General features: G+C 37.3%; 1 protein-coding gene across 3 annotated transcripts in view; it reads left to right on the forward strand.

The window, feature by feature from the left end:
- The window catches only part of RNASEH2B (ribonuclease H2 subunit B), a 44568-nt gene extending 24168 nt beyond the window's left edge, over positions 1-20400 (forward strand). For 2 of the 3 annotated variants that reach the window (XM_054837303.1, XM_054837308.1), the window contains exons 6-11: positions 1891-1955; positions 3186-3291; positions 6646-6724; positions 7646-7688; positions 12347-12427; positions 14374-15118. In XM_054837303.1, coding sequence (XP_054693278.1) covers positions 1891-1955; positions 3186-3291; positions 6646-6724; positions 7646-7688; positions 12347-12427; positions 14374-14481 — 482 coding nt within the window. In that variant the 3' untranslated portion in view covers positions 14482-15118. Of the gene's footprint in view, positions 1-1890; positions 1956-3185; positions 3292-6645; positions 6725-7645; positions 7689-12346; positions 12428-14373; positions 15119-18418 lie in introns of those variants that run through there. The other variant, XM_054837318.1, reaches the window with a different exon arrangement.
- The last annotated feature ends 571 nt before the right edge of the window (positions 20401-20971 follow it).

Raw genomic sequence — 20971 nt, forward strand, 5'->3', positions numbered from 1 at the left:
TCTCACCAATATCAAATGTGCATCACATGCTAAATCCACGTTCCAATATTGAATCCTTTTGTCAGCAGTTTGTGACTTTCATAACTCACTTTAATTCTTCAGAGGTCTCAAATATTGTCATTTTCTAGAGTTTAATAGTCAAAACTGTCAAATACAGAAAATATTTTCAAACAAAGTGATCTCTGAAGGGTTCTGTGTAATTATTTTTCACATGTTTTAATGAAAATGGCTTCATAGTCCTACGTTTCCTTTCCCTAACTGAGTCACTCTGAATCATGCTGTTGTGGGGGAGTCTGCCTGGGAATCCGGACTAGAATTACTTTTCAGCATGGGTTGGGGGATGGTGGCCGGAGGATGTCCCTTCCTCGAACTTTCTTAGATAAGAGAGGAATCCACGAATCGTACTCACTGTACTTGGACCCAAACCATGTTGGCTCTTTGAGAAGCAGGTTAAAGTAACCAGAGTGTCTCCCCCATTTTCTGCTTCTTTTCTTTCAGAGTTGTTTAGAGCCTTCTAAGTTCTGAAGGCTGCAGCCAGCAGTGTCACAGCTAATTACTTTACCTGCAACTCAACAACTTTGTGAAGCAAAGTGTATATTAGTGGGTTTTTCCTTTTTGCTCTGAAGAATTTTTGTGTTTTACTCTTCTACAACTGTTGAGATAGATTTAAACTTTATCTTGTAAACAGATTTTCTCGACCTCTCTGTACCCCCTACCATGCATACACAAAGAGCACATAGTAGTTATTTGTATGCAGTTTGAAAGAGCCAAGATAAACCCCAAAGAAGGAAGTGCTGAAGGAATCATAAATAATATGTTGTTGTTTGCAAGGGGAGAAGGAAACTCCATGAACTGAGTGTTGGAATATGATACTGGATCAGTAAATGACATGAAACAGATGTAGGTATTTATGGGAATGGTATACAGGAGATTAAAACTTACTGAAATACCTGTTAAAGAAAAAGACTGAAACAGTGGGCTTTAAAATCTCCTGTGAAATCTTACTAGGCATTTCATTCAATTTCCAAAATGTAGCTTTCTGTGAATTAATACTGAGTTTTTATACTGAAATTTCCATGAGTTTTTGTAATTTTCTCTCTCCTTTGCCTCAGGATTGTGAACTCGCATATCTCCAGATAACTGATCACGTATGAATAGCAACTGTTCACGATACACTAGTTATCACAGGGGAAACACTTTCTGAAATTCTTATATCATTGAGTTAATTTATGTTGCTCAATAAATCATAAATGAATTATGTACTTCCTCCCATGAGGAGTGTGTTTCACTGTTTCGGATTTTGTATTTTCTTTTGTCACTATATTAAACTATATAAAAGAGGGATAGAAGAACAACTTTTGCTTTAGTCACCCTGTGAAGTGAGAGAGGAGAATGGGGAGAACTGATGGTTTGTCTTCACACTAACTAACTCTCTGTCCTGGCCCCTTACTGGATGCTAGAATTCAATAAGATTTAAGATACTATGTATTAAAAAAAAAAAGCAGACGTGAAACCAACATTTTGTGTTGTGAACTATGTAGTTAAAATGACCAGTCTGGTGACACAGGGCAAACTACAAGGGCTTGACAAGACTCTTAGTGAATTCAGGCAGCCCAAGATTACACAGAAATAAAATATGTGCTTTGCTGGACTAGGGCCTAATTAAAGAATTGTCAGGTTGTTCAGACTTGTGCATATCAGCTCAATCTGTTTATTTTTCCACATTTCCAGTATTTTTGAAACTTATTGCCCTGATATCTAACGTGCAAGCCGCAAATTAACTTTCATGCTGTATCTACAACTTAAAAGATTTTAAATGTATTGAAAATGCAATCCAGACCAAAGCCAAATCATTACTTTCTTCCCCTTACTTGTTTTTTTTTTTCTCAGAGATTGGCAGTCAGAAATTCCACAGATACAGCCAAGAGAAGACACTGAAGTGGTTAAAGAAAAAGGTATTGTGTTTCTCTTTTGCTTTCAAAATTGCTTTATGTTTAAAATGAAAATGCTTATTAGCTTATCCATATCTGCATTTGAGCCATGTGCTGTGCCTTGGTTCAAGGTACACGTCCTGTCCAAGAAGGACAGATATCACAGTAAAGTTGTTGTTCTTGGGAATGTGATGAGGTATTAGAGAAATGGCGAGTTTGTTACGTTTCTCTTTCTGATGGGGCTGGCATGAAAGGGATTCAAGTGTGGGGAGGCAGAAGAAGCAGCTGAAGTTCAGTTTATCGCTGTGTTCTGTAGGCTTTGCATAAGATACATAATTTGCTTCATCCACTTCACAGATGGGCTAGAGGAGAGCTTTGACTCTGGTGAGTTTTAAATTCTGCCATGCTTTAAAGCTGGACATAAATGCCTTGGGTTTGTGCTACAAATGGGTTTCCTCGTGAAGTTTTGGCAGTATCTCTCAGAATGGTCCTGGTATGGTTGCTGCTATCTTGATCCAATCACGCCGTTCAAGAGATGGGTACAGTATGCAGAAAATAAACTAGTGGTGTAGCTAAGCTTGATGTGATCTGTATTTTGGTATAAAGAAGGTGAATCTCATTTTACGCATGCATATGTGCCCCTACTATGATGCTACTTCCTAGAAAAAGATTGTATGCATCACGTGATACAAGGAAGCCTTGTGATTTAAATTAGTCAACGCAAGCACAAAATCTGGTGTACTTACTGCAACGAGGCATGGGGATATCTATTTTGCAATGAATACTTGAATATTTACATTTGAACAGGTACCTGCCTGCGTAGATTGTTTAAAATAGCTTCCTCTGTCAGTTACCTCTGTTAGATGCAGTATAGCAGTGCCCTCTAAAGTCCTTCATCTTTGATTTCTATCAGGACTGCCTTTGCAATCCGTCTGAGCTCAGGCATTCTCTGTTCTCTGAGCAGGTGTATTTCTCACCTGTATAATCATGACTGTTGCATCTGAGTAGCTCAGCTCATCTTAGGGTGCTGCAAAACTGGTGCCGTGTTGCCAAGGCAACATGTTCAAAGACATGCTAGTTTCTTTGCGTTTTTTGAGCTCATATGCTAGTCATTACAAATGTATATTAAATTTCACCACAGTCCATAACTTGAGTGTTTTATATGCTTGAAACAAAATTACAAGAGCTTTGTCACTGCATTAACATGTGCATAACAACACTGATACGGACATTTCATTCTGTGGTTTCCTATAGGTCAATCAAACAGTGAAAGCACTTAAAAGCAACAATATATCTGTAGGTGAAAGGGTACATGCAGCTACATTTATCAGTGGTAAACAGATCACAGATACTAAAGAAGGTAAGAAAACTAAACATTGTAATTCATTCATTCTTGTGAAATCATATATGTGGAGGTAAAATGCATGATTAGAATCTAAACTGTATTGAAATTGGCCTTTGCGGTAAATTTATTCCTTGTAGAGAAAATTCCATAGATGTTGTGACTGTGTGCCTTGGCTTTTCTGAGTTCTTTAGTACCTTCATCAGATGACATTGCAGTTCAAAGATTCATAGAACGGTAGGGGTTGGAAGGGACCTCTGGAGATCACCTAGTCCGACTCCCCTGCTAAAGCAGGATCACCTACAGCAGGTTGCACAGGATGGCGACCAGGTGGGTTTTGAATATCTCCAGAGAAGGAGACTCCACAACGTCTCTGGGCAGCCTGTCCCAGTGCTCGGTCACCCTCACAGTGAAGAAGTTTTCCCTCATGTTCAGATGGAACTTCCTGTGTTCCCATTGCCCCTTGTCCTGTCACTGGGCACCACTGAGAAGAGTGGTCCCTTCCTCTAGACATCCACCCTTTAGATATTTATAAGTGTTGACAAGATCCCCTCTCAGTCTTCTTTTCTCCAGACTAACTATTTAACAGTAGGTCTCACCTGGGTTTCTTTTAGCTTCTCCTTAGTTCGAGGAAGAAGGTGTTTTTCTCAGTGAAATATATGCTGAAGTGCTTTGCTGAACTGAGACTGTCTTGGACAATAGCATACATACTTATATATGAGTATCCAATCAATAAATGTCTCTCTATTAGAACAGACTTCTTTTTTATTATTATCATGCAAATGCTTTTCATAAAATTCCCCAAAAAGGGAAGGGATCTTAGGAAGTCATAGTCACAAAGTTCCGGTTCCAAATATTGCTTTACGTGACAAATGTACAGAAATACACAAGTGTATGCTTATTAAGGGCAAAAACGTCATTAATATATGTATTAAATTGCCCTGAAATTGACAATCCTGGTATCAAAAAGTCTGGAGTGATTCTGTTTGCTTCCAGTCACCTTTTCCCTGGGGAGGGCAACGTCCTGAGTGCTACTGGGATATGGAGTTGTGTAGAAAAACCTGAAAATAGGATAAATTGTTTGAATGTTAATGAAAATTAAGAAAAGTTTAGAACAAGACAAACAAAAGTAAATTGTTTCTTATTACAAAGACATTCAGAAGTCATTATGCTGTTGAAAAATAAGGAGAAACAAAGCAACTTGCTGACGAAGTGGAAAATGAGTTACCAAGTAATGATATCAAAGGAAACAACATAAATGAGATTTAAGAGGCAACTAGACAGTTTTATAGAACAGAGATGCTAATATATGGTTTTTAAAAAGAGGCAAAGCTGCAAAACTTGTAAGTGACTTTAACTTTACAGTAGCTTTTCATCTTTTCTCCACTCCCATTTTTTTAAAGAAAAGGAAAATTGTCCTGACAGCAACCATCTTGACTATGCTTAAATACTTTATCTCTGAAATTTGTAATTAAATAGCTCATCTGCAGTGTTTTTTTCCCCTTCCTCCTTACTTATTGTAACATGGATATAATAGCCTTTTAAAAAAAGGCTTTTTTAGATTTAAAGGAACAACATTGAAATAAGGAATACTGGGGATTAAAAGTAGGTAAGTTTTGGAGGGAAGTCCGACTGTATGTAGCAAGGTGAATGACAGGAGGTCAAATGGACCTTACTCAACACTTATTTTTAATAAGTCTAATTTTCTTGTCTGATCCTTTCACTGCCATGACAGTGCAATTTATTTCAGTAGACAATTGCTTTCATAGGGATATTATGAAAGCCTTATGAATAGATGGGTGTATGCAGTTAGCATCTACAGATGTTGTAGGGCAGAAATCTAGGAGCATATAATGAGTGCAAATGGGGAAGGAAGCAAAGTTTAACATGTGAGACCTGAATATTTCATTCGGAAGACAAAGAAGGGAGGTGTGCAAGTATGCTTGATGTTTGACCTGAGGTTAATAACAAAGCAAGGTGAGAACACAGAGTCCCTAGAAGGCAAACAGTGGTATTTTAAAATTGGTAAAGGAAGTCAGCGAAGATTGCTTCAAGGCAGAAATGCAGAAAATTGATTTGTATTTAGTACAAAATAATAGTAGTTGACTTGGCCTCACCATTCAATGTCATAATGCAATGAGCGAAATGATGGAAATGTTTTTCTTAAGCGATAAATTGGACATATTAAGTGCTGAGGTGAAGTTGTCTTGGATTGGAATTATTTCTTGTTCTTTCCTGACCCTGAAGTGGGCTTAGGGAGTGACAAATACTTCATGAATATAGGCAGTGGAGGAAGGAGAAGTACAGATAGGAGATAATAAGAATTTTATGTCAGTGCAGTTGAAATGCATATGCTAGTGTCAGTTTGCTAATGTTTTCTACTTCAATGCCAGTTTGCGTTGGGCTTTTTAGATTAAAAAAAAAAAAAGAGGAAACTATCTCTGGCACAGAAGAAATAGTAGTTTACCAACCTGAGGCCAGTTTAGTACGTGCTTCTGAACTCTCTAAGTGTGTAGGCATATGAACAGATAGAGCTGGCCTGTTGTAGATGGAATTCAGAGGCAAGATTTTAGCTTAATGTCTGTATGGCAAATACTTCCTGTGCATGTGTGTAGTTACTCCTTAGCAGCCCCAACAACAGCAAGTTTAAAAGATCCAGCCCATGATCAGTAAGTGCTTGTGTAGAACGTGACTGGAAAAGATCTGGTTTAGGACTTCATGTTATAAAAGGGTCATTTTTTTTCCAAGTCTCTCAGAAAAAACATTTGTAGCAGGAGTGCCCTGTACTGAAAACAGCTTCTAGTAGTTCATATTTCCACAGATAATTATCCCGTCTTGCCAGTGATGTTTAGATAGGCCTTGGCATTTTCCGTAAAGTACTGAAATTAAGTACAAGACTTTGAAATAGACTCATTGTCTCATCTAATTGTTTTCAGTTGAAGCCAGAAAATGTACTTTAGTACTGAAGCCCTTGCCAAATAATTGTAAGATCCAGATGCTTTAAAATTAATGATTGCGTGTTCTGTTGAGTCAGCTTTTTACTTTTGCAGGTTTTTAAAATTTAATTTCTTCGGAAAAATACATGATATCTAGTATTCTCAGAAAGTGAACAGCTTTTGTAAAGCAGATATTAATAACACGTGCTGACAAAATGAGTGTAGTAAGTCTTTACTTTTTAAATAAACCTACAAGTGTCATATAACATAAACTACTCAACACAGAGAACCATCACAGTGTATCCATTCGAAGTCTCTTACTATTAATTCAACCTTATGATTTATGATAGCACATGCAACATGGCTAAGGCAACGTGACTATATAATGTGAATGTTCTTTTTCGTCTCCTTCCCGCTCCCTGCCCCATTCCTGAAGACTATGTACGGTATGCCCATGGGTTAATATCAGAATATATTCCTGAAGATTTGAGTAAGGAGTTGTTAAAATACTTAGGGTAAGTATTGTTCCAGCTAGCTCATAATTTTATGTGGCATGCATTAATGTCCTTGTTGTTTCTATTGAATACTGAGATTTGTTCATCTTGCTTGCAGTGAATGACACAATGAGATTATATTTGCTGCACTTTAAATGTGATTTCAAATGTAGATTTTGTCTTTCTGTTGTTCCTATGATGCTAAGAAGCACGGGCTGCCAGAGATGTAATATAGAAGTCCGATATGTCTGTTACCACAGTTGCATCATGAAACCCTGAGTAACATATCCCATTTTAAAGCAGGGCAGGGAAGGAAATCCAAAGAGTTAAAGCAATTTATCTAGGACTGTCAAGCATGAGCAGCAGAGCCAGGAGCAGAATCCTCATCCCCAGTGCTCTTTCCTTTTCCCTACTCACTCAGTGCTCCTGGGGTTTGACTTCACATATCTAACCTGTGTTAGTTTATATTTAAATCTGGAAGGTGAGCCAGCATCCTTATCCTGGTGTTCCCTGCCAGCAGCTGACTTTGAAGCATCACTGAGACCCTGCACCTGCCCCTCAGTCCAGTTCTGTTCAAAGGGTTCTGTTATGGTGGCCTATGGAAATGTGCAATTTGCAGCTTGAAGCCCCATAGCTTAACAGTTTCATTGAAGAGATATGTGCTTTATAATATCATCTTACTAATAGCCAAGGTTTTCAAAAGTAAGGTGTTCTCCTGTTTTGGTTGCCAGATCTAAGAACTTTTAAAAAAGAGCCCATGTTTCTGTATGGTGCCTGGCTCTCTTTTAGTTATCTAAGACAGAAATACAGAGTCCATGATCTGCTCTTTTTGCAAACACATGCCATGTGTAAGCAGTCGATAACCAAAGCAGCCTTTGTGGGGAAGGAATTACAAGCTTTAGGTTGTGCAATCCAGCTGTCTTAAAATCTTTTGTTCTACAGGCTCCCAGATCTTAAAAGCCCAGCACCAGAGCCACCACTGAAGGTAGGAGAACATTAAGATATTGACAGATACATTATATTGTAAGCTAATTTCTCTGAAGTATTATTAAAACTAGTCTAGGCCAAGCACTGGGTACAATACAATAAGTAAGTTGGCCTTATGAAAAGCCAGTCTGAAATAATGCAAGACATTTACCAGGTACTTAATATTTTTTAATAAGGAATATTTTGGTTGGTTTTCCTGTTTAAAAAGGGGAGGGAAAGGGAGAGACATATTTTATGGTTTTGGTCAGCAGTCTTTTCATACGTGTTTTGCTTATTTAGTTTTATTGAGGTTGATGGGACAATGTGACCTCATAGGTTTTCTTTCATATGTAATTTATGAGGACCCTGAAAGGGACCTCCTGGGTCATGGATTCCCAGACAACCATGTTGGATAATCTCTCATACACTGACCATTCTTCACTGTGAGTCTCATTAGGATTTTTTATTTCCATTACTTCTCTTGGAAGACTGTTCTATAACCTCATTCCTCTGATGCTCAGAAACCTTCCTGTAAATTCCACCTTGAATTTATTCATGGCCAATTTATTCCCCTGTGCTTTTGTGCTAACGTTATCTTTTTTTTTTTTTTTAATTGAAATGGCTCTTTTCCCTCCTTAACATTAGTTCTCTCAATGTGTAAAGGGAAAACATATATCCTTTCTGTTTTCATTTTGTGAAGCCAAACTTGGTTGTGTAAGATGGATTCTCCATTCTCTCATTATTGCAGGAGCATTTCTTTACACCTATTCCAAGATGAATTCAATTGTTTCAAAGCAGGTGACCGGAATCGTATATAATTATTCACGATAAAACCTTTACCAGTGTAATATAATGGCATTCTTCCTTTCTTGTCTTAACTGGAAGTATTTTATCCCATTACATCTTAGAATCCCATTTGCCTCTGTTACTGTGTGATGTAACAGATAGCTCACAGTCATGCTGTGAACAGTTAAGACACACAGTTGGGTTTTTTTCTCCACTGCAATTTTTAGTTGATCAGCATTCAGATTTATGAGAAATTCATGCAGTTAGCTGCTGTGTACGTGACCTTGTACTTCTGTACATTTCATCCGTTTTTAACGTTTCCAGTCTTGAAGGTTCTCTGGGTTTTCCTTCACAGTGTTAAAAGCTCTTTCAGTATTCATAATGCTACTCAGTGGTATATAGTCAGGAAATGTTAGCATGCTGTTATCTTTAATGAACAATTAATGAGCATTTTGAATAGATATTGTTCATGGCACTCCACTAGTAATCTCCATCCGATCCAATGACACCCATTTCTGCATTATTTGCCTATGTTTCCCTTTTACCCAGTTTCTTGCCTACCTTAAAATTCTTATGCAATTTTTGTTCTATAATTTCAGTTGCTTTAAGTGGCATCATGTCAAGTCCTCTGGCAATCCTTCATATTTTATGTCACCAGAAAATGAGTTATCTTTGAGAAAAAAAGCTAAGTTGCTAGGCATTACCTTTGTTTAGTTTTCATTTACTCTGTATCTTTAATTATTCTTCCTTCTTTCACTTTTTCTCCCCCCCTCCATTCTGCTGAGGCCTACTATCACTTTTTCCTCCTCCTTATATATAGATGGGTGTTTGGCCATTCTACAGCAATATGGTCCCTACCTGATAGAATAGTTGCCAGGTTTTGCCTCTGGACTTACGATTTCAGAGGCAGTCTCCAAACAGTGTCAGCATATTGAGTTTTAATTCTATCTTGAGTAATTTCTATTATCTTTTCTGCCCCTGTGTTTAACCTCTTCATCTTTATTGAAAACAATTTACTGAGGCAAAGGATTTATTCCATTTTGGAGCTACACATACATTAGCTTTAATATCTATCCAGTCCTTACTGTATAGCAGCTTCACTTTTTCTTTTTTGATTCCCTTTTTCCCTCTGTGTCTAAACAACCTTCTACTATTTGTTTTCATTTCCTTTCCAAGGTCTAACTCAGCTTGACTTTTTGGCAGTTCTCACTTTATCCCAGTATTACCTGACCCTTAAAACATTTTTTTTTTTGGCAGTCTTTTTTTCCCTGTTCATTGTAGAATTCTGCTTACTCCTAGTATCTTTTTTTTGGATGGGGGGGAATATGTGTGCATCTGTGTGAGCAAGGGGGAACATTCATATAGTTTAGTCTGAGAAGCTCTATCCTTCAAGATTTTTCACTTTGTTTGAAGTAAAAGATCCAAAATCACTTCTTCACTCTTCACACATCAAGTCCTTTAGCTTTGGCTTAAAGAAGTAAGGCATATATTTTGCAAAGTTTGCTCCTCTAGAATCAAGAACCCCACTTTTGATTATCCTTTCCATTTAATGTAAACTGAAGTACCCTATGTCTACTGAAACTAGATTACTTACTACACCGACCTTTCCTGCAATGTCCCTGCTGCTTACCGAAACAAAGTCTAAAATAACCTCATTTCTGGCTGGTTCAGTGACTGTTCTGTTAAGTGGTATGTCAGCTAGCACATGCAGGAATAATTGGGCCTTACTGTTATTAATAGCATTTGTTCTCCAATGTATATCCATGGATATAAGTTATTTCCATGTGGTTGGACAGTTGTTCTGGCTGCACAGTTACTTGGCCCTTTGATTCAGTTAAGAATTATCTTTATGCATTGTAAGAAGTATTAAAACACACATCAGGAGCCAAGTGATATTCATTAGCCATATAAGCATGTTACAACAACTATATTAAACTACATGTGATGTACATTACATATTATGTACGAATAGCTTTTATACCATTGGGAGAGTTCTGAGAATCTATTTTTAAAAATACTTTTATTTCAGCAGTTTGGTTACAGAGGAAATGAGGCTTAGAACTGTTCAGTTGTTGGGCAGTGAAGTCTTGCTGAGGATCTGATTAATTTCCAGAGCACTGACCAGGGTGTGTACGATGCTTCAGTGTTTAAGTCTTTGCAACTTCAGAGATTAACACACTTCTTAATTTCACAATCTCAGAGAAGCAAGGCAGGCTTGTACACTGGAACCTATAGTCTCCTTCAGACCATTTTTATTCACTTGCACTGGCATTTCCCTTCATGAGGGCAAGGTGTATTGGCAGACATAGTATAAGATAATTGCGAATAAAGAAGGGTCTAACATATTCCCTATAACGATGTTAAAATAAATTCTGAAGGGAGGAGAGATTTAGAAACTTCAGTGGTTAACAGAAAAGCTACAGCAGATTCTCTCTCTTGTAGCACAAGAGTAAACTGGGTACAGTCTGGATTCTGTGATTTAATTATTAAATCAAAATTACATGTTCTTTGTACTAATTGTAAGTCATTGATCTTGTGTTGTAATCGTCATACTGTTCAGTTCATCAGCATAGGGAGTCTGGCCATTGGCAGATGATGACAAACATCTACAAAGACTATGTAGGCTCTGCTACAACTAAACAGCAAATGTTTTGCTGAAATGCAAACATTTTTTTGTAAGTTTTAAAAACTTACCAGATTCCAGAAAAAGGATAATAGTAATTATTCATTAGATTGTCATTTGAAAATGTAATCACAGTGCTGTAAACAGCCTCCTAGAGAGGCTGATCCAGATCCCATTGAAATCAAAAGAAAAAGCTGCTGTTGGATCTGGTTCTAAGAGCTGAGAAATCTAAGCTGCAGACCTGGCTTGTGTGCCAAAGAGAGAAGGGGAGGGGGAAGAAAGAGGGAGAGAGAGAGAGAGAGAGAGATCACAAGCACCATAAACAAAATGAATAAAACAGGATCTTAAAATGTATGGTACCATCCAAGTTGCTTGCAAAATCACTCTCTTTGGCACAAAAACTAGGAAGGCCACAGTTTAGATTTCACAGGATATTAAGGACAGGGTAGTAATATCAGATATATAATAATAATAAAAATACAGTGTTGTAAAATACTATATGCTTTTTTTTTTCACTGTTGGAAACATACCAGGAAGTTTTCACCTTTAAACTAAACACATGCTCACAGTTTATGGAAAGAAATATTCATTCTTACGGCCTGATCATGTGAAGTGCCGAGAACCATTCACTTCCATTATTTCTGAAGTTAGAAGGCACCCAGCACATGCCGAGTCAAGCTTCTTAATATACTGTTGGATTCAAGTGATGAAGCAGTCAGCAGAACTATGTCAGTGTTTCACTGTTGCCAGACTGTAGAAACTAATTACTTCTAAAGGTTGTGCACAAACAGATAATAGACTAGATGATGATCCGCTTGTGTTGGCAGATAGCAGTAACACTGGAGTTGCTGCACAGTTCCATGAGACCATGGGGACCAGAGTCTAGGTTCCCTGGCTGTTAGACACTAACTTCCAACAGCTGCTCCGTAAAGGTTCTCTAAACAGACTCTGACACCAAAGTCACAATCATGGAAGTTAAAAACGGTATTCAAGCAATTTCTAGAAGTCATTCTTCAGAAGGCTAGGAAGAAGAAAATGCTTCCCATGACACTGAATGATCTCTTCTGAATACTGTAGAGATGGTATATATTCATGTGTAAAGAAGACAATTACAAAGAGAGATCTTCCACTGTTACTGCAGATTCTTCATTTGATTGCCAGTCCTGTTTTGGTGTTATGGTTATGTTATAAAGCCAAAGCTTTAAACTTCCATGGGTGTACATCATAAAAGTGGTTGACAGAGCAACTTCCTCACTCTAACATTTCAGAAAAGGAAATTATCAGATGTCCCTGTGGAAGCAGAAGAAGACTATACTAAGTTTAACAGCAGCAATCTGAAAACCAAAAAGGTAAGCAAGCCTTGCATTCATGCATGATTTGCTAAAGCATAGATTAATACCCAGCATTAGCACAGAGTGCCTGTTTTTCTCCTCCAAAACACATCAGAAAAACAAATACAAAATGGCAGATGCCTGTAGTTATATCTCCTTTAACTTTTCATTCAGGTTTAATTTGACTTTTGTAGTCTTATTAATGTCCCATTCTGAACTCTTCTATACTCTTACTGTTTGACTGTATTTTATCAGTGAACATTCCAGTAAACCACACAGACTTTGACATGTGTTAAGGTGCTCAGCTAATGTTTGCAAAGATCTTTGAGATCTTTAGATGAGAAATCCTATGGCTTAGTGATAGCAACTGTTAAATTTCAGTTATTTGAAAAAGAAACAAAGATGGCAACATTCACTTAAATTCCAAGGGATTCTGAGACAGGCTTTATTTTTACCTAGAAATATTGCTTGTACACTTACTTATGTCAACTTAATGAAGTTAAATCAACACAGAGCTTGCTGATCGCCAGCTCCAGCACAAGTTTGGAGGCCAATTCAAATCTGAGTCCAGTGGTGCCTGCCACTGTACTATTCCTGGGAGAACAAAAGAGATGTGAAAAGAAATAGATTGTATCTGTGTGTGCCAAAGTTGTGAGGCTTGCACTGGCTTATTTCTCTGAACACTGAAAGAAAATGAATCCTTCTGCAGTCCATTGGGAACCCAGAAGGCCCTCTGTGCTGGTCTTGTGACCTTCAGACTAATGCTGACTACTCTTTATCCCTTTGCAAAGAGAAGCAGCTGGTGACAGACGCATTCCTACCCCCAAAACCCCCAGAATTTTTTTGTATTCAGGGCACATGCTAGTTTTGAAGTAAGAAGAGGATTGCCCCCTAAGTGAAGGTAGTATAAATAGTTTAAAATATGCATGTTTTCCCCCTTCCCCCATTGTGTACCTATAGCTTTTGAACTGAGCATAAAGATAGGAATAAACTGAGGAAAGATAATTCATTTTAACATAAATATGATTTACTTCTGAAATAATGAAGCACATTGATGAGAGAATCTGGGAAAGAAAAGATATCTCTTGGACTCTGTACAGTATGCTACTCTTTTTTAAACACTTTGGCAGTGGTTTTGTTTGTATAGTAACACAGACGATCATATTGTTGTTGCATATTGCCATCCTATCCATAACCTTCTAGCTGATCCCAAGTATTGTAATTGTGAAGTCCTGCAGACTGAGGAGTATCATAAAGAAAGGTCAATGCAAAGTTTTCTTAACAGGGAAAACAGCTAGAGATTTAAAACATAACATTATAAAATGTAAAAAAGTAAAGAGGTCAGGTCTATAAAACGTGGCTCATAAAATGTGTTTTAGGTGTAAAGGTCTGGGAAGTTTTCCCAGTGGCCTCAAAGTGCTTTGCAAATGCTAGTTACCTTCTTCATTCTTAGTTCTTCCATCTCTTTTCCTTTATTTCATTGTGCATGGAGTCTTTGATAATAAATCAGTGTGAATTATTCATCATCTGTAATGCAAGGCTGTAATTCAGCCTGCTGACAGCATAATCATGAGATTGAGTCAGACGGTACAGTATGCATCTGTTATATTGCATGCATTATTCCTCTTAATGTATACTCAGGGATTATCCGAAAGTAAACGTTTGGGTTGGGACACCTCATTCTGCAGAAAGTAAAGATGTTTCACCTCCTTGTCCTTGTAATTAATTCTCTGTCTTTGTCTGAGGTAATTTGTGACAAGTATTTTTCTGTTTGAATAATCTCAAATTTGTTTAGTAAGGTTTTTCTCCTACAATTTAAAGCCTGCATAACATTATCTTTACTGCTGTATACTAAAAAAGCAATTCAACTTCTTGCTTGACTTCTGTATTAAGGAGTTTGTAGCTTATACTCCCCTCCTACAGAGATGCTGCTTAACTTTTTCTGTTTATCATTTCACTAACAGGCAAACAGCAAGATGTCTGCAGCACAGAAGGCGCTGGCCAAAGTTGATAAGAGTGGAATGAAATCCATTTCTGCTTTCTTCAGCTCCAAACCTAAAGCATCAAAATAAAGACTTGTTCTTGAAAAAGTTTTATACAGTGGTTATTTTTATGTTAAGCTAAAGATGTCTCCTGGGTTTTTTTGTTAGTATAGTATATGCAGGGCATGTCTGTGTATGTGGTGCAGTGTGATGAGGAGATCTGTGAGCTAGCGTGGGACAGAGCTGTTACGGCTCAGGGGGGCAAGGCAGTACCATGCAGATACTCCAGCCGGGGTCGGGAAGACAGCCTAACTGCATTAGCATGGCCCTGTGAGCTGAGAAGCAAGGTTTAGCATGGTACCATACTGTACTGCTGCTTGTTCTAGAGCAAGCTTGGTCAAGGCCACCAGAGTTTCCTCCATTGCACTCCATTCTGTGCTGGAAACATGCCTTCCTTTGATGAGTTTTAAAGGAGAGCCTTATCATTCATAAGGAACATTATTTTTTGAGACTTTCTGGAGATTTTTACCCAGTATAACACCAGAGTAGGATGACATCGTTAGATTTTTATGTAGACCCATGCTGATGTAAGTATTGCCATTGGTGGCAATTTATTGAGGCAAAGATAGTGTCTATATTGGGATTTTGATTGTTTTGAATATGCTAGAAACAAATTGCAATAAATGTCGATATGCATGTAATGCATTAAAGTTCTTTGTGTAACAAATCTGTGTTTGTTGTATTTGCTGTATGTTTCAAGAGTTCGATTATGCTTCAGGACATTTCTTAAGGGATTTTGGTATTTTCCTGTGTATAAACTTTAATCCTTAAAGAATTACATGATAAATCTCTTAACACATACCAATATAGGGATATTTTTATGTTCAGTTCCAAGGTCAATAGGTCCTTATAAAAATAATTAGGGAAAGATTTATTTAAAGGCCAAACCTGGGCTTTTAAAGAAGCCTATTTGGAGGTGGACACGTAATTCAAAAGCTTTAAGTGTGAGTGTCTTGGATAAGGTTTAGTTTTATGAAGTTTTGCACAAGGTAGGACTGTTACTTAAAACGCACTACTCAGTCTTGGGTGTGTTCTTTCCTCATTACAGAGTATATTCCTGTATATTCAGAGGGATAGCTGTCTGCTATGTTGCAACTTCCCTGATTAACAGAATTGAAAAAGGGATGGAGTCACTGGGACCATTTGTATAGGTCTACCCAGTTCTACACGACACTACCTCATAGTTTCATCCACCAGTTGCTGCACCAAGCCATTCCTGTGGATCAACTACAATGTGTGTTTTAGAAAGACGCTCTTAAAATACGTCATTCTGTGCTACTTCAGCTCAGTAGAGAATCTGCCTGTATCCCTTGAGAATGGGGAGTTTCAGAGAAACGTAGGAGTTTCTTCATTTTTAGTAACTGTGCCATTTTTGCACTTCAGCCTTACTTGCTGCCATTTACAATGCATGGATTACAAGTGGTGTCTGTTAGGTTAAAGAGCTCTGTGGCATTCTCTTCCACCCAGAAATTAATGAGAAGCCTCACTGCATGTTGTGTGCAGTTCTGCAATTGTTGTTGGGGTTTGTATGCCTTTCAAACCAGTGTTATTTTTTTAAAGTTTCGGGCATAGTTTTTAAATGGGGAAATCAGTATGGTTGAAATTCCCAATAGACGAAAATATTTGGAAATCTATGATAGAGTTATCTCTGATTACAGAGAGATTTATTTAACAAATGTGGATGGCCTCCCAATAGCATATAGTTAATATTCCCAGTTCTAAAAATATTGAATTATCTAGAATCAAAATGAAATTCCTTAGAAAAAAATGCTTTTTAGGCATTCAAAGAAATTGCTACTCTAAGTCTTCCCTAGCTCTGAACATCAACCCATAGTACTAGTGTTTGAACATAGGTTGAGGTGTGTGATTCAGATGCAGACTTTACTGATTTTTCAGTTAGAATCATTATCCCAAGGCATTTGGTGCTTTAATAAAATTCCAGTCATGAATGTCAACTTTCTGAAACAATATAAGGGGGTGGAGAGCAGTAAGGGTACACAAACCAAACCAAACAAAATAAACCAGGAATTGCTGCATGGAGCCATAGAGAAATTCCTGTTATACAACACTGCCTTGTTGTTCAGCTGTCATTAGCAGAATTTCACCAGCCTGATCAGTAAAGTTTCCTTTTCTGACATCAACTATCAGACAAGTTTAAAAATTAATAGTAGGTGTCACTGTATGTGACAATTTCTATATGCACCACCTTTAGAATTGCCATCTTGCTTTTTTCCTACCTCACTTGTCTAGGCTCTAAGCGATGACCAGCCCTGTAGCAGCACGTATGGGTCCAATGGGTCCTTGCTGTGATGGGAAAGAACTAGCATTTGGTGAGCAAGAACGAACAAATGTGGTTGTGAACTGGAAGGGTTAGATTTTGAAAAACATTCAACTTTGCCCAGCAGTTTATTTGACAGTCAAAGAAACCCCCGGACTTCATATCAGTAGGAGAAGGGATGCAGCAGTGATGTCAACTTTTGAAAACCACCACTCAAACTGCAGGATAATGTTATGAAACAAAAGAAAAAGAACAGGCACATACTGTCATGTTAATGGAGAAGTTTTGTGCAGTAAGCAGCATCCTAGGGAGTGTTTTGGTAAATGAGAAGAAAGAAATTGTGTACCTATTAATGTAAAGCAAAGTCCAAGCACTAGAAGATGTTGAGAAGGCAGACAAGCATGGGATGGATGTTTGAGTGGAAAACCAAGAGTGGGAGAGAGTTACATGAGAAACAGGAACTACGAGGTAGGACGGATACATGGTAGAAGCTTTTCTTCTGGATATTTAAATCCACCAGTTTCAGGTGTTTATGGTTTAATAGTTCAAAAATGTTGTGAAATAAATTTTGGAAATGCGTCTTTTCATTGACTGAACAGTTCAAGAACCTTTCTTCTAAGAAAAAGTCCCAGTTTCTCTGGTCAGAATTTGGGACAGAAGGGGGACAATTCTGACAGAGAGGGGAGGCCTTTGTGCTGACTTCTGATCTGGGGTACCGTTTTTTTTTCTTTCTCTGTACACAACTTTCACATCTGCCACTGCACTCAAGGACTAAGTCTAGAGTTCTTCCTCTGTGCATAGGTGTGTTCCGCTTTAGCGTGTCACATCTCGACTTCAGCTGTCAGCTATGCCGTAACTTACAACAATAGTAATTTTATTAGTGACTGTGCTTTTGGTTGAGCAGGAATTTGTGCATGACAAAAAATAAGCCATTTCCAAAAGCCATTAAAGCTTTCACGTGAAAACAAAAACTCTTTTCCCTTTAGGAAAGAATGAAATACATTTAGTAACTTTGAAACTTCCTCAACATGTAGCTGTAAGAAGTTATGAAGAGCATGTGGTGCCAAATACATAAAACAATATTTCCTACCACAACGAGGATTTAAATATAGTTACTATGCCTGGCCAGCAGTAGCAGTAGGTCATTATGAAGTGCTGCTTTGCTATTTCTTCCTTGGTTAGCTTAGTATGAAACGATATGCCAGCACTATTATAGAAATGTGGTCTTTTATTTCTTTTTGGCATTAACATGTGATCTCTACATGTTCATGTAAATATCTGATGAGTTGTGATGCTTTTATACTTGTTGTTTTGGGATTAAGCAGTTCTTAACATTTCCACTTTTTTAGACTTCACATTGCAAATGGATTGACATCAGCGGGCGTGGAAAAATTCGTATGGAAATACCAGCACCGACTTAGGGTTGGACTTGCACGTCATTTTCAGTCTTAAGTAATAAACTTAGTTCTATTTGTAGAAGTGACAATTGGTGATTTTAATATTTTCAGTGGAAAAGGCGGCATACTTGGCAGGATTTGCATTCAGATCTGAAATTTAGAAGAGTTCAGTGATGTTTGCTTTCAGGTGTTCAGTTGCATCTGACGATGTTTTTTAGAGGGAAACTAAATGCATGAATGCTTATGTGAATAGATTAATATTTATGACCAGGGTTTTCTCTTTGCTTTTTAGATGCCTGCACAAAGACATGCAAAGAAGAAATGAAAGGAGCATAAGGAGACTCGCTAATATTATTTTAACTTGCCATAATCTCAAAGCAGCTTTTAAAGGCTTTTTTTACGCACTTTCTGAGAATAAATGCTTGAAGTTAGACATGCCTTGTTCCAAGAAAAAGCAAATCTCAGCAGATTAACATTGTTAAATATGCGGTGTGTTAAACATACACTGCTTCAAATTTTATAGCTTACACACTATTGGTCTGTCGGGCCCTTCCAGGAAAGCACTTACAAGCATGCCTAATGTTAAGCACATGAGCAGTGATCTTAAAGTCGGCAGTGTTGTTCGTGTGGATAAGTGCTTTGCTGGATCAGCGCCTAAAGTCCTGTTAGGTGCTGAGCATCCTGATCCATATCCAGCAAAGCACTTACGTCCATGCTTATCTTGAAGTGGAAGAGCCAGTCTAACTAATATTTGTGCATTAGTGTTCACCATAAAATCCCTCTTGGCACAATGACTCACATGCTTAAAATTAAGCACCTGCCTAAGTATTTTGCAAGGTCAGACCAACAGCATCCTTGAGCAAGTCCTAAATAATTACTTGATTTTGTATGAATTTTCTTTTTTTGTACTCTTTTTTTTTTCACAGAGAATATGATTTTAGTGGCCACAATTACAAGTTTTAGAAGCCGCATAGCAAAATATGTTGCATGCAATTTACTGCTTTCTTTTTCAAAATCTAGCCAAATTCAGCAAGATGGCCTTTTTGGACTAGAAGTCCAATGTTCAGACTTAGAATCATCCAAAATGATAAAAAGTTAACTCTATTTTTTAGGACATTTACATTTTTTGAAATTATTTCACTGAATTTGATTTAAATTATTTTGTCCAACCCTGACCTCTTATCCAGAAGATGTCACCTAGCTCTGGTTGTATGGGCAGTCTGACTCTTGAAGTGCTAAAGCTTGAAGTGGGATGTGTGTTCAGAAGGGCAGATGGAGAAATTGTATTTTGATTTTACTTCTTTTTTTCTACGGGATTGAAACCTTTGAAACATGTATAAAACAACATGTACGTTTTGAATTGTGAACTAAACCAGCACTTATGTAAACCTCAGGTAAAAAAAAAAAAGACCTAATTGTTATTTTTTTTTAATCATTCAAGAAACACTTTCTGTGGTGTGAACTTCAACCAAAATGTCGACTTGACTCTACATAAAGCACGCAGCAAATGGATGCTAATGAGATCCGTAAGTGATCTGTATCAGATGTGGTCTGATGTTTTTAACTCAAATACCTGTTTATCAAACTACCATTAATATCTAACTCTTTGCAACAAAACTTTTTAAAAGTAATAATTGGCAGGATTTTGAACATAATGACTGTGTACTTCTGTAACTTTTAACTATGACCCGAGTTCACAAGCAGCTACAGCAAATGGCCAAAATGTTCTGTAAAGCTTGAATATATTTGAAGCATTCTAGGTAAGAAGTAAAAAAAAATATTTTGCTTCCACTCTGGCAAATTCTGGCTAACTTCAAATCAAACAAGAGCTCCAAGAAGAGTTTGTTAGGACATTGCTGAAAACTAAATTCCAAGACAAAGAGACAATAGCTTATTTAACTTTCTTTTCAACTGATTCTGATCAGCTGTTTCAAAATATGAAAAACCTGAACTGTTAACCATTTAGAAATCATGTAGGAAAGAAAATGTAATCTGAATGCTTATTTTAGAAATTTGCACTGAATTATTTTTGTTACTTTTACGCTTGTCTGGTTAAGCAACATGCACTATCCCTTTTCAAGGAAAAAAATATTTATTTTAACATAGCTTTCGAGGCAGTACTGCAAGAATATTATATGGGTCCAAGATGAAATTTCTATTTTTCTAGCTTATATTAAAAAAAATGCTTGACATATGAATAAGATTATATATTTTGATCAAGTGTGGTTCCATTTTTTGGTAAGATTTTATTTTTAACTCATGTACAAGAAAGAAATAAATAACTTTGGAATAATTTGTTGATTATTACTTCATTAATTTCACAGAGAAATACAAAGGAAAATGCAATGCAATCAGATCACTAATACTGCTAGCCTCCACAAGCTAGACAGTAATCCTTAGGCTGAGTTGAAGGAAATAATGAATCCTGAGATAGATCCGAATCTAACAGTTCGTTAAGACAGATTCAGTGAAGCAATTAGGCTAATCCTTGGGGACCTTACTGTACAGATGTTCTAGTGAAAACCCATTTCTGTGTACATATACATGTTGGCCTAAGTACTCTGGCCATTTTGATTTTCATGAGCGTGGTGGTGAATCTCTAAGCGATGGCAGGATGAGGAGAGTCAGAGTGAAGAGAATTATGTGATATTCATGTCATTTTTTTACATATTTTGTGTTCTTCACTGTCACATATGTAGTATAGAGGTGCTCCATCACAGACTTACAGAGAACTGATAGACAATTCTTTTCCATGTTTTTTGTAGCAGGCAGTTAATCAAACACAAGTGAAAAGCTTTTCCTCTGCCAAAACATTATCACCATGATGCTGTGCTAAGTGCTGACA

Source organism: Grus americana, chromosome 1 (genome assembly GCF_028858705.1).
Source record: "Grus americana isolate bGruAme1 chromosome 1, bGruAme1.mat, whole genome shotgun sequence".
Lineage (NCBI taxonomy): Eukaryota > Metazoa > Chordata > Aves > Gruiformes > Gruidae > Grus > Grus americana.